A 14,668-nucleotide genomic window follows, 5' to 3' on the forward strand; every position below is an offset into this window, starting at 1 on the left:
CTAGGCCACCAGCGCTTCTTACCTACTTCAGCGCGTCCTACCTTCCCACCTATTTATAGATATTTACTTTTAAAAAATCCTGCCTTCTACAGGTGTCCTAAGCCAAAGGATATTAAGAGCACAAAAGCAAGCTTTTTTTATTTATGAAAACTAGTCTATAAAAGAGATATTTCTTCTACATTTAAGTGAATTGAGTAGAAAGAATTTCTCGCAGATTTAAGCACTCGCAAAAAGAAATATGTTTACCACTCGCCTGTATCTATCTAACACTATTTTAAAGTGTGTTTGTGTGTTGTATGTAGTTGGGTTTCTGTTATGCACTTTATACTGTTTGGTAGTTTGTGTCCACTTTTCACAGGGCCTAAGATGGTCGCCGTTTTAAAGTCTGTCGTCATTGTCGTTACGTCGTAACAAATGAGTGCATAACACGACAAACGATACAAGTGCACCCATCATACTCGCATACATCAGAAAGTGTATGGTCCCTCTAACCGCACATGTCTTGACATATCATACTAATGCGATGTCAGAAAAAGCCGTAAACTTTTTCATATCGTGTCAAGGGCGACAATGACACGTCTGCAGCAACATATACCTTAGACACTAATTTAGCACATTGTTACAGTACATGTACGAGAACGGGACAAATGACGATGGCCTCTTAACTCGGGACAAGTTCATGGAAGTGAACGCGCGAATGGAGGCGCGGCGGCGTTTCCTGAGGAGCGAGTGCTCGCGGCTCGGCCTGGACAGCTCGCGGAACAAGGCCTACGCCTGGGAGTACCTGATCAACCGCCAGTACCATGTTATTTGGTAAGACCTCATTTTCTTGTCCCTAAAGTCGGTCATTTTCTTTCGTATACCTAGGTACTTCTCTCCTACACTTTTCCGGTTGTATCCTAACCGAAAGAAACGCGGGGTTAGCTTCTAGTGCGTGCACCAGAACTGGGGACCTAACTAAGATAACAATCGTTTGCAGATAACGATACGAAATTTTCATAAATTATTTACGTTTATCTTATCGTTTTCTGCAAACGATTGTAATCTTGACTAGGCCCACTGGTGCCCGCACTAGATAATAAAGCGATGGTCACTAGCAGCCGCTTTCGTAATAACTAGTTCCTGCATCAATTCTTGGGATTGAGATACAAGTTCTGAAATCAAAAATAAAGTAAGTATGTGTGAAAAGTATTGTCCGGCCGAAGTTTCGGTCTCGGTTTCGGCAGGTTACGACAAAAAAACTGCCGAAACCTGCGCCCGCGCCGAAACTGTGTTTTCATTAGTATCCAACCGAAGTTTTGGTTTGATGTTCGGTTTGTTCAATCCCCGAGTTTCAAATGCCAAATTCTGCATCAGCAATGTATGTTGCCATAATCCAACAAAACACCTTAAATGACCTTTACTGGCATCTAAACTGGGTCGTTACTCTTATCACACGGCAAATAATGGGTTTAACGTATAATTTAAACAACGGAAATGTCAGTGAAGTGCAAATTCTCGTCGTTGCAATTAAGCTGTTGTTCCAGTTTCATGTAACGAGTAACGACTAATGCATTGTTAGGGTTCCGTAGCCAAATGGCAAAAAACGGAACCCTTATAGATTCGTCATGTCCGTCTGTCTGTCCGATTATGTCACAGCCACTTTTATTTTATATGCCATGATGTGGCAAAAAACTTACGGCGGCTTTGCTATGTAAATATATTTTCTCCAATATGCTCGGAAATGTTCACCTTATTGTAGCAAAAATAGTACGGGAAGTTCTTCGTTATGGTGAAACTCAAATTAAAAAAATTCAAACCATTATTGTCGTGTTTTAGCGGACGGGAAAGTTATTACTGTACTGTATTGTTTTTTACTTTTAAAAAACATGTATCTACTAAGTAAAACGCATACAGCCAATAGGGTTGTTTCCATATACAAATCTCAGGGTCGAATTGTATCCCAATAAATTCTTTTGGATTATAAGAACATGTTAAACTACTTTTAGGGGACCTGTAATGACCATATTTTTGTAAATATTGAAATTAAAATATCTTTTGGCACACGTCACGTGACCAAACTCGAAACGTCATTGAAGATTCTGATGACGTCACAACTCTCGGATTGACACTGTTGACAGTTAGGCGATAAACAACAAATGAAAAATGTCAGTTGACAGTTCGTATCTTCTACGTGTGTATATAATGTAGTTATGTGTCAAACCGTAAACTGTGACGTCACACAATTTTCAAAGAGCGTTTTGGGCGCGAAAGCATCTGTCAAAATATATTTTGTTAAATTAACATATTTAAAGCCGTTTTTAGTATAAAAGTTGAATTTTAGGGCAACTTTTAGTTAATATAGAACGTGATACAAGCGTTTCGAAAAATTGGAAACAACCCTATTAATATAGCTGCGGGCTACGTCTACACGACCAGGTCAATATCATTTCAAGCAAGAGGATAATCGTGTAAGATCGACGTGTATGTTCGTGCGAATACTGCTTAAGAAAGTCAAAGACGATAACTTTTATATTTTTTTAAGGATCTCATGCGTGCAAATACAGCTTATATTGCACAATTATATTAAATGAGCTAATATTGAATGGTACTAAATAGCAGAATAGTTGTGCCTTTAACTTTTAAAAAATAATTAAAGAGGGAAATTGTTTATGACATTTTTGATGTAAGGTTCGATCAGAACGTAGTGATTAAGTATATGCTCTTTGGGTTCGATTTGAGTGCTGGTTCATGTTTAAATTATGATTATTTTACCTGATTTCCTCGCATGTTTGGAGAAAAGCACTACATATGCCTCGGCAGGAACAGTAATTCGTGGAATCGTCTTCTTTGTCGATCGACTCATCCACGAATTGCCCTTTCCCGGCCTCTGCAATAATATACTAGTATAGTTAATACTCGTATATACTCGTATAGCAACAGTGATACCCTAAAAGGAGAGAAGGTACGTACCTACTTTTCAATAGGTACCTAAGATTCTGTTAAAATATAAGCAGTTATGCAAGATTTCTTTGCAATGTGATACCTATCGAACAAATTTTACTACAGGACCTACCCCAACATCAAAAAAATATTGTTGCAAAGAAAACATTACCATTCAACTTCTTTTAATTTTTAATCAGCCGATATGTATGAAATTGTTGTTTTACTTCCGCGGTTACTACCTATACGGGGTTAAATAAAACAATAGTTGTGTAGTATAAGTAATATATTTTACATTAGATCAAAATATATTTTTTGTTTCAGGTGTAATATATTTAAAGCGGCCTCCACGTCATGGATGTACAACTTCAATCTAATGGCAAACTACACGGCTGCTTTCTTAGACAAAACTAAAGAAGTGCCTCTAGGACTGGCTAGAAAGAAATACGCCAGGCCATCAGTCGAAATGGTCAAGAAAGCCCAAGTAGACTCAATATCATTCCTGATCGTGAGGCATCCTTTAGAAAGGCTAGCTTCGGCGTACAACGACAAAATCGCCCACGCATGGCCCAAGTCCTTCCATGACAAGATGGGATACAGGATTATTCAAAAGTATAGGAAAAAGGTAAGCTGAAATGGAATTTCAATTACGTTGAAAGCGTTCCATTTCGTTATAGCTTCACTTTGCTGATTGTTTCGCGGTTCTGTCGTTCGCTAATGATCGAATACTTGAAATGAAATGACATGCGCTTGGGAAATTAAAATGAATGGCACGCGGTAATAAGTAGGAATGAGGGCTACCGCGTTTAATTTCGCCGCTAGAGGCGCTGGTGTAGTTGGCCTAGTTTACGCCAATTCTCGGCATTAGTTGCCAAAATCCCACGAGGCGTTGCCAAAAAGCCGGGACAACGCGAGGAAAATGATGAGGGGCGCTGGTGTAGACGGAGGTCTTTTATTTATTTATTTATTTAAACTTTATTGCACAATACATGAAGAGTACAAATGGCGGACTTAATGCCAGAAGGCATTCTCTACCAGTCAACCATGAGCCAAACCGAAAGATCCTAATTGGTGCAGGGTCAGAATACAGAGTAAAATGACAAAAAAAAAATCACAATATTACCTATATTAAATTATACGTACATAAATAATATGATACATAAATATAAATACATACATATATAAATATATACCCATTGTGAAACATCATGAGGACGACCTTTGAACCTTGTCAAACAGATGCTTGCGCAACATGCGCTTGAAGGAGAATTTGTTCTGAGCTTGTCTCTTTCAAAATGTCAAATGCATAGAATTTTTGGGGGTTTTTTATCGCGAATTTTCACTCGTTATTCATAATTGTGGTAAATCTTTTTCCATCTTTGAATAATCATGGAAAACATTCGATGTTGTTCAATAAATGTTAGTGGTTTTAAAAAGTGCCAACAAAAATATATGCAAAATTAATCAGGTTGAAAAAACGGCAATTATAGACGGTAAAGTACCTTTATTTATATCAGAAGAGAATTTTGAGATCAGTTCTTCTAAGCCTACCTACATCTACAGTGGCACTAACTGGTGAGCACTAAAACGGTAGCCCTCATTGCTTCAGAATTTAAGCTGGTTTGTAATTTCTTAGGTACCTATGTATAACGTATTATATATTCAATTGTATGTCTGGTTAAATTTTGTATTTAGAACAGCAGTCCTTCGGACTTCGCAATTTTCAAAACGAACGTTAGCTTAGATACCATAAACTGCATGTGACTCGGTGATAAAAAGTACCTAATTAATGAAATAATGAATGTAACTGATTAAATAGTTATTTGTGCAACAAGCGAGGAAAGTTAGTTTTTCTTGCGAATGTTGATTTTCAGTCCCTCACTACGCTCAAGGATGACTCAAAAACACGAGATGTATAATAACTTTACTCTCGTGTGAGACATACAACTTTTCACCTCAGTAGTGAAAACATATAGAAGGTTAAAAAATTCAACATCAAGTAAAGTTTTTATTCCTGTATTCATTTCACCTTCACTAAATTAAAAAAGCTACTTTGTCTCACTCCCTGGAGTGACGAAAGGAGGCTTGTTCGAGCTGCTGAGGTGAAAATGTTTTTTTTTTATAACAAAAACTTAACGGTAACTTTAACTTACTATTATTTTAATTTATACTAAGAAGGAATACACGAATAAAACTGTAGGTACCTAAATATCACAAAAAGACTGTTATTATTTGGTCATACACATGACCTATTTCATTCGACACGACATATGACAATCAAATCCCTTGCAAGCCTTCGAATAATTGATGACAGCACCACAATATTTGCTATTGCTATTGTTACCTCGTCAGGCAACGGTGACTTACATTAAGGGGTTGAATGGGGGTGGAAAAGGGGTGGAAAAGGGGTGGAAATGGGTGAAGCGCGTGTAATCCCTCGACGTGAATAATCATGAAGCCATTTCATAAATTCATAACAAATGAGGGGTCTTGTTTTATATGCCATAAGTAATGCTCTCTTTGTAAAACTTTGGTTTAGTTTGCGTGGCCTAAATCTACTTCATACATAGTATAATTACTAATTAGTGTTTTGTACTGAATAAATAATGAAACTTTCATAGTTTATTTGATTGCTGGTCTCCGGCTTAGGTGCTGTGTACAGTGCCAGTTTTTGTGGGTAAACAACAACATTTCTATGAGAAGAAGACATTTATAGTTAGGTACCTTACAGAAAAAAGGTACATTGGTTATTACAAGTACCCTATGATAATATTTTTAAAGTCTTACTAAAAGTGTAAGGAAAACAAAATAGGGTAGCAACTGTAGTATGTAGCAAGTAGCAAATTATAATGAATATTTTTTTTATCCTCGTATTAAGTGACCTTGCCTAAGTTATATGTAATTATTACGTATTTTTGAGTGACTAACACTAATCCACGGACATACGCCAATGCTGATAACTACCGATACAATATAGGTTACAAATAACCCACAATGTATTTTTTAGAAATCTCCAGATGCGCCACATTCGCCGCATCCCATGTTCGAAGAGTTCGTCTCCTACGTTCTGGACGAAGCCCGGGCGAAGCGGACGCTCGACATGCACTGGACGCCGTACACGGACTTCTGCACGCCGTGCAAGTTCGATTTCGACGTCGTGCTTAAGTTCGAGACTTTGGACGTGAGTAGCCTAATTATTTTAACTTCAAAATGTTAACGTGACATTCGGAATGCGACTGCAGCTATAGCTGCAGCGTTGCTGGTGTACGTTTAAGGACACTTTCCTTGACAAATTGAGTGAGGAACTGAACGTTCTAATCCCAACAGCAATGCGGCAACGACAGCAGCGCTGCCATCCGATTTTCACCTTTATACGTGACTGAACGCCACGGCCTTACACAACGACATGTGCTGACACTTACACATACTCGTACTTCGTTTTCTAGACCTTGAATGTGAGTAGATTTTGTATGTTGTATGTTGAAGTATTTATCAACTTATCATTCATATAAAGTTTCGTCATCAAGTGCCTTGGTAGTGGTAGGTACAATGCAAGAGTTATTGAGGTTAGTGAAGCAGTAAACGTCAAACATTATTTTAACATCATCCCAGTCTCGTAGCTCCCTAGGGGAGGTTATGACGTATTTTTATCTAAAGAATGTACCTACCGAGCACACAAACAAAATTTTGAAATAGGTACGTAATTGAAAAAATATTTCCCCGATTCCGTTGCAAACAACAGGAAACGTTAATGTCGCGATGCTCCGCCGGTCGCGGCTTGGAAGCACTTCCGTGTTTCGTTTTGTTTTGGTTACCGTGACAAACAGCGAACATAATACTATTAATGTAAAAATTTAAAACATAAATGTCAATTTAGTCAAATCATTAAATCAAGATTAGATCCTCGTTTTATTACCAAGAAGACCTGTCGGTATGGCCATTTAACGTAGATCAAAGACATACCTAATGAATCGCTCTCGTTGTCACGGCGGTTCTGGCTAGGGCTCCCGGTATCCGTGTTACACGCCGAAACGGATACCCGTGTTCTTAAGCCCGGCGGTGCTAAGAACACGGTTTAAACGGAACCGCCGGGATCCGGATCCGTCTCCAAGAACCGTTCCCAAGAAACGTTTCTCAGATACGTATCTCCGTTTAAACGTGTACTTAAGACCGGCCCGAACGGATCCGAAACAGTTTGAGCCAATGCTTACAAGGTATTGAATGTTGACTTCAGATGAACTTGTTAGGCGTACAATTTTTTTTAATTGTTTCTAACTGGGTGGATATTACATATTTAGCCAACTATACTATATATAAATCGAAGTAGGTGTCCCTATTCTATATTGTCTATTATTTTTAATTTTAAACCTATTCGGCCCTAGTTTAGAATCTTATTTTTTTAGTATTATTGTTTTTAACCTAATATCATTACATATTATATTTTAATGAAATAAACACATTTTATATATACTGGTGTAATAGTTTCGTGAAGAATATGTATTCAGACAAATACTACCTATATTAGTTAAAAATAATAGTTAAGAAAATAATTATTAATTACTTTGTGGTTATTTTTATCAATTTACTGCTATGCGAAAACAACAAATCTGCCAATGATGCAAAAAAAATACACACACAAGCGGCATTCGAAACGAAGAATTTCACGCGATAACCTTAAAGACTCATGCTACCTTTCTTACCTTTCGATTATATTGTTTAATACATTAAGATAGATCTCAAAATTGGCAATCATTCATATTCACTTGGGACACTTTCACAGTTTGCCGCCCGGTGGCGTTCCATTCACTAGATTCTTAGAACGTATTGTTTTTCGAAGACCCTATTGTACGATATCGCCAAAACAAATAGGTTCCCAAACAGTTATCAGAACTGTCACAACCAATTATGAGCTTTATGTCCTTGTAATAAGGTAAACATATCTGCATACATTAAAATTGTAACAGATGCAGCGGCAAAAATTAAAGTAAATGTATCCCATTGTTTTGTAGCCGCACCACACTAAAAGGCATTTTTCTATGACGAGAGTGAGAGCTACAAGATGTTATTACTTAGGTACATATTTGATTGTAATTTGTTTTCAAATTAATCTTAATACTAGCATTTGATTGTTTTTTAATAATTGTTTTAAGATATTGCATTTTTTAATTTTTACGAATATCATTTTGATTTCAATTTTATTGTGTAATCATTTAAATAAGTAGTCTACTCGTAGTCGTACTAATGTTTTTTTTTTATTAAACTTCCAAACTTTGTGTTCTAAGATATTATATTTTTTACATACGTTCCCCAAGATTACCTATTTTTGAAATACAACTATTTATGTTATTGTTTGTTATTGATTATACACTACATTTAACGAAATCTATTGATATCATTTGTTTATATACTTATACATTTTTGTTTTAAACGATATTCGATGGAATTAAGTAAATAATTTTAGTAAATATTGTCAATTTTGAGCCTTTGTTTGACTTCTGTTATATCTAATCTACCTACTGAACTCGACCGATCCTATAAAAAAAAAATAACATTACCTATTCCTAAAAAGGCTTTTTCATTTCTCATGCTTTGAAAGTGGGTCGTTGTTTTTCTAAAAAGTGTGCAGAAAATGTACGTTTCTGTTAGCGTCTTTCTTTCGTAGTTGGTTTTTTTTTACGATAAGCAATTAAACTTTAATTTTAAACGGATTTGTTGTACAATTTCCATTCTGATATTTAACTTCTTATTCTATAAATAACGATACCCTAAGTAAGTACCCTCAAGAAAGACTATAAAAGTTTATATGTACTTAGTTATATATTTTTAAACACGTATCATGTATCGCAAACATGTATCTTACTTTCCTTGTATTCCAAATGAAAATTAGAGTTGAGAGTGAAAATTAACTCAGATGAAAGGCACCATTTCAGCCTCGGACTATTGGCGATGTGAAAAACAGTATGAGTCTTATGTTAGATTTTTTTTTTCCAGTTTGATTATTAACATTTGAATCCCTCACTTTGATTAGAGTCCCTCGCTAGGCTTGGAGTTTTACTGTAAAATTCTTCGTTTCGTTTATGATTTAATTTACACCCACGCCGTAAATATGTCTTATTACTCCCTTGTGACACAAACTACTAAAGACTACAAAAATTACATAATAAAAATACAAACATAGTTAGGTTGTCTATGATTTTTAGTAATATTTATATTGACTCCACCATTGCGCATTATGGTAATTCTGATTTTGACATTTATTGCTTTAAGCTAAAAGGGCCATCTTATATTTATTAGTACACTTAAACGTATAAAGTTCATTTTATATGATAATAATATGTAAAACTTTTCGTAAATTCAAAATTAATTACAATACAATTTATAAGTACATTTATTATTGGCAGATCATTATACAAATGTTAATTTAATAATTTTTACATGGTTTACTATAATAAGACAAAGATGTCAGGCTCACGTCAGTTAAAAAATAAAAATATATATTTCATATTGACCGAATGTAAATTCAAGAAAACTCACACATACATTGTAATATGATTGACAATTGATTGAATTTTTACCACATAGGTACCCCAATAGGACTTATATCTACAGATTATTAAAAATATAACTGTTTAAAATGTTCAGTTGGTAAAAAGAATACCAGATCAAGCACTTGGCAGATTTTATCGTGTACAGTCTTTATTGATTTTATTTTTTATTACTAGCACTTTATATTTATTGCTATCAAGTTATATAATAAACAATAAAGTTTTAGTATTTGAACTTTTATATAAAATACTACTATGGTAGCACTATACAGTATTTCTAATTTTCTACTCGTACTTATTGCAACTTAAAACATTGCAAGCAAAAACTAACAGAGGACCTACCGCGAACCACGTTCGTCGTGTTGCCTCTCTGTGGCACTTATAAAATTTTACGTAAGTGTGACGGGGCGGCAACACGTCGAACGTGGTTCGCGGTAGGCCCTCTGCTCAGAAAACGGTTTTGCAAATAAACCGTTTATTGAATTTCGACTCTATGAACCACGGAATAAGGTTAAATATGGCATAAACGTCATGAATCCTTTGTCTAATAATTTGTAGCTCTTACGTACGCCGGTCCGTTCCTTTGCTACTCGTCAAGGACGTTTCCGGAGCCACGGGTAAATAAGATCCGTTTCTTCGAATACCCGTTTATCCGTGGAAACGGCTCTTAATTACACGTTTCTTAATTACACGTGTGGAACGGGCCAGAAAACCGTTTACTTATTATTCGGAAACGGGTATTCGGAACGTGTAAACGAAACACGGATCCGACCGCGAGCCCTAGTTCTGGCCCATCAGGAGAGGAATTTTTTTCGTGCTTTAATCTTTGACTGTAGGCAAAGAAAAAGCCAAAACAATCTTCATTGAAATTTAAATCGCATAGGTTTTAAGAAGTTTTAAGAAAACTCTGTCGCAATTTTGATACCATAGACTGTCCAAGTGTTATTCATACAACATAATTTCATAGAAAATTATTAATAAACACATGCGACCTACGACTTTTGAGTAGACCGTATTTGCGTCTAAATAGGTTTATTATTAAAGAGATCTTATAAATTTGGTAAGGTCAAGTAAGGTAAGTTTACCTGTTACCGGGTTAATTTACACAATTAAACTATGTTCACCTTACCCAACCTGCCCTTACCCATTCGTAATGATTTTGTACTTATTTCTTATTCTGACGCTATCATATCATTGATAGCCAAATTGCTTTCTATAAGTAAAGCCTTAAGGACTTTCAACTCATTGTCTGTAATTAAACGGTACTCTTCGACCGGTAAAAGTGAGACAAAGAAATAATAAGTAACCCATTAAAAGTTTCTGTTCGCAAGCAACCTTTTATCGCCAATCGCATAAATATTCTTACCTCGTCTTGCCTTGCCAGACATTGCCATGTATAAACTCTTTATTGTACAAAACACAAAACATAAATATGGCACAGGATAGGCAGTACACAAGCGAACTTATCCCTTTAAGGGATTTCTTCCGTTAACCTTTGAGTAGATGAGAGTTGATGAAGATATTTATCTCTAATCATGAAGGTTCGTCAATAGGTACCTACCTATTGACGAACAATTTATTACACAAACAATGACTTCCACAATTATGTTGTACTTATGTTGAAAGTATCCCTTCCTGCCCTTTCATCCTGTTTGCATCTTCAATCATATAATGTTTTTATAGTTATGTAGAAGTGGAGACAGTAATAGAGAGATTACCTCCCTGGCTTGAGTACAGTACCGGGACAAGTATAAGCGCTTTAAACAAGTTGCATTCGTTGTATGGGAAGTGATCCTATTACCATCTGTAGATAGCTTGTGGCATGATGCCCGAATTGGCGGCTGGCAGAAGAGACCTACAATTTAATATAAACGAAAATGTACGTGTTTGACAGGAGGACCAAAGGTACCTGATTCAGCTAGCGCGGCTGCAGGACGTGGTGAAGCCGGAGTGGCGGAACAGCGGCAAGGGCAAGACCCAGCAGAGCATCAACCACCTCTACTCGCGGCTGCGGCGGCAGCAGCTGGTCGGCTTGTATAACCTTTACAAGTGAGTTTACTGTTTACACACAAGCGCAAATAGCGCTATTCCTTTCTATCGTATGACAAGTAACAAGAACCCGTCACCCCGTACAACCGATGTTACGCTCTCATTTTAGACAACATGCTTGTGGGCGTGGTTGTAAAGTGGACCTCAGCCTCCCATGAGCCGTGACAAAAAGCCGGGGCAGCGATAGAAAGAAAGATGTTCCAAATATCTTGAAATTTGGTATGAACATTCAAGTAATAATTATGTCTGGTATTAGTTTTCTTTGCTGAAGCGCTGGTGGCCTAGCGGTAAGAGCGTGCGACTTGCAATCCGGAGGTCGCGGGTTCAAACCCCGGCTCGTACCAATGAGTTTTTCGGAACTTATGTACGAAATATCATTTGATATTTACCAGTCGCTTTTCGGTGAAGGAAAACATCGTGAGGAAACCGGACTAATCCCAACAAGGCCTAGTTTATCCTCTGGGTTGGAAGGTCTGATGGCAGTCGCTTTCGTAAAAACTAGTGCCTACGCCAAATCTTGGGATTAGTTGTCAAGCGGACCCCAGGCTCCCATGAGCCGTGGCAAATGCCGGGACAACGCGAGGAAGAAGAAGAAGAAGATTAGTTTTCTTTGCTAGAAATCATAAATTATATAATAAGAAAATAGAGCGAGTAGAAGTTTTGTATGTGAAATTTAAATGACGCATTTCTTTTATTGGAGGGGTTAGTTCTAGGGGAGATGTAACTATTTAATCCTAAATTTTTCCTAAGGTGACCACACACAAGTGTTAGGGTCGGCAACGCGCATTGCATTGCAGACGTCCATAGGCTATGGACACTGCTTACCATCAGGCGGACCGTATACTTGTTTGCCACCGACGTACTATTAAAAAAAGATCTATAACTATTGTTGAAGCATTGAAGCAACATCCCAGTAGAAAAATTGCGGGTCATATTATTTTGTCACATATACAGAACACAGTTGTGATGAAACTTATCCACTCATATAAAATGGACGGGAAATCCCAAGTCTCGAAGCAAAAAGTTTTTATTTTGAAATCCCCAGCCGGACCGCGCGCAGCACCGTATTTCTCAAACGGATTAGCAAAACTGAATAGGAGCCGTTTTATCTGTTTTCTGGAAATGGGTCAGCTGTTTAGTTGTCAGTTTTTATTGTTTGGTCGGTGTTTGTTTGCCAAAAGTGTACCGTGTTCTTCCAAAAATGGAATAGGTCCCGACTACTTTGTAGCAATTAAGGTCTAATAATATCCAATGTGTTAATATTGACACTGACGGCGATTTGACGATTTTGTGTGTTGACAACCGGTCTGGCCTAGTGGGTAGTGACCCTGCCTATGAAGCCGATGGTCCTGGGTTTGAATCCCGGTAAGAGTATTTATTTGTGTGATGAGCAGAGATATTGGTTCCTGAGTCATGGATGTTTTCTATGTATTTAAGTATTTGTATATTATATGTATCGTTGTCTGAGTACCTACAACACAAATCTTGGCTTACCGTGGGACTTAGTCAATTTATGTAAGAATGTCGCTATAATATTTATTTATTTAATATTTCTCGTTACATAAAAAGTATCGGTACATATGTACCTAAACTTAATTTTTATAAAGTGCGTCATCCAACAACCATTTGCACTTCTGTCCGGATCAGTACGGATATGATGGTCGTTCTTGTCTACGTGACCACGTGATAAAACGGTGTCCATCACTTTCAATCCCGCGGTGCTAAAAAATGACGGTTAATTTATCACGTGGATAAAGCCATCCATAATACGCCTGCGAATCGCATCGTTTTTATCGTAGCCGATTTAGTGTCCTACTGGCGGGCAATGGCCGCTCCTCTTTTTTCGCCGCTTCCCTACAGAACAGTGTTGGCCGAAATGCAATTGACCATTAACCATTACAAATTGAACCGTAAACTGTAACTCAACTTAGTGCAATTTAGTTAATTTTTTATTCGAAAGCGGCACATTTCCAGAACTACTCAAATTGTCTATAGTAAAGCCCTTTTTAAAGTTAAAAAAAAATGATAAGAAGGATATGGGAAACTACCGGCCCATTACTCTAATTCCAATATTAGCACAAAAATTTTAAAAGTGCATGCTCAAAAGACTAACCAGTTTCTTAAATAAATTCAACATAATAAAATTGGAACAAAATTCTTTCAAAAACATAACTATCACACATAATGACACTTGCTGGTTTTAACCTAATTCACCACATCGGTAAATGCATAGACGAAAAACAACATACTACAGCTATTTTTCTAGATATGTCAAAAGCTTTTGACTTTGTAGACCATTCGTTACTTTTAGACAAGCTAGAAAATTATGGTATAAGAGGTCTTGCACTTAACTGGTTAAAAACCTACTTAAAAATCGGAAAAAATGTGTAGAAATTGTTAAACTCTACGACTTTAATGAAGAAACCGGCTATAGATTGGAGCTAAAATGTAACGACTTTGGTGTACCGCAAGGTAGTGTACTTGGGCTTTTAATATTTATTGCTTATATAAATGAATTACCCGATATAATTCTATATAAATCTGTTATGTTTGCTGATGACGTATCCTTTATTGTTACATCAAAAAAGAATGAAAATATTGAGGAACATGAACGTAATGTTAATGGGACTTTAAGAAATGTTATAAAATGGTTAGAAGGACATAATTTACGAATTAAACTACGGAAATGAGACAATTCAAGAAATGCAAAATGTAAGTTTTTTTAGGGATAGTTTTAGATAAACACTTGGATTGGCAAGCACAAATAGAAAAAAATCCGTTGTAAACTATTTAGTTTCTAATCTATTTAGATTTGTTTATGTACTACGTAAGTTAAGACGCATATATCATGGGTATATTAGTTCAGTGTTAAGATATGGACTTATTTTGTACGGAAACTGTACGAATTTTAACATTGCATTCGTAGCACAGAAAAAATGTATACGTGCTATTTGTAATCTAGCCCCATACAAGACATGCAAACCATTTTTCAAAAGACTTCAAAAGACCGCTGCCATGTTTATACATTTTAGAAATCTGCATGTTTGTAAAGAGGCATATGTATTTATTTACAACAGCGGAAAGCGCCTCTACCAGAAATCAACGGGATCCTGGAAGGTTAGTTCATAATTGTGTTCCCAAGACAGCATTAT

General features: G+C 36.5%; 2 protein-coding genes across 3 annotated transcripts in view; one reads left to right on the top strand and one right to left on the bottom strand.

Annotated features, from left to right (window-relative positions):
• LOC133527514 (carbohydrate sulfotransferase 13) overlaps window positions 1-14,668 on the top strand; it is a 93,883-nt gene that overhangs the window by 65,623 nt on the left and 13,592 nt on the right. For both annotated transcript variants that reach the window (XM_061864554.1, XM_061864555.1), the window contains 4 exons: window positions 626-813; window positions 3,247-3,547; window positions 5,930-6,103; window positions 11,362-11,516. In XM_061864554.1, coding sequence (XP_061720538.1) covers window positions 626-813; window positions 3,247-3,547; window positions 5,930-6,103; window positions 11,362-11,516 — 818 coding nt within the window. The remainder of the gene's footprint in view (window positions 1-625; window positions 814-3,246; window positions 3,548-5,929; window positions 6,104-11,361; window positions 11,517-14,668) is intronic.
• The window catches only part of LOC133527516 (putative GPI-anchor transamidase), a 44,117-nt gene that overhangs the window by 4,056 nt on the left and 25,393 nt on the right, over window positions 1-14,668 (bottom strand). The gene's annotated exons all lie outside the window — the stretch shown is intronic.

The sequence above is a fragment of the Cydia pomonella genome, chromosome 18, assembly GCF_033807575.1.
Source record: "Cydia pomonella isolate Wapato2018A chromosome 18, ilCydPomo1, whole genome shotgun sequence".
In the NCBI taxonomy this organism is placed as follows: Eukaryota; Metazoa; Arthropoda; class Insecta; order Lepidoptera; family Tortricidae; genus Cydia; species Cydia pomonella.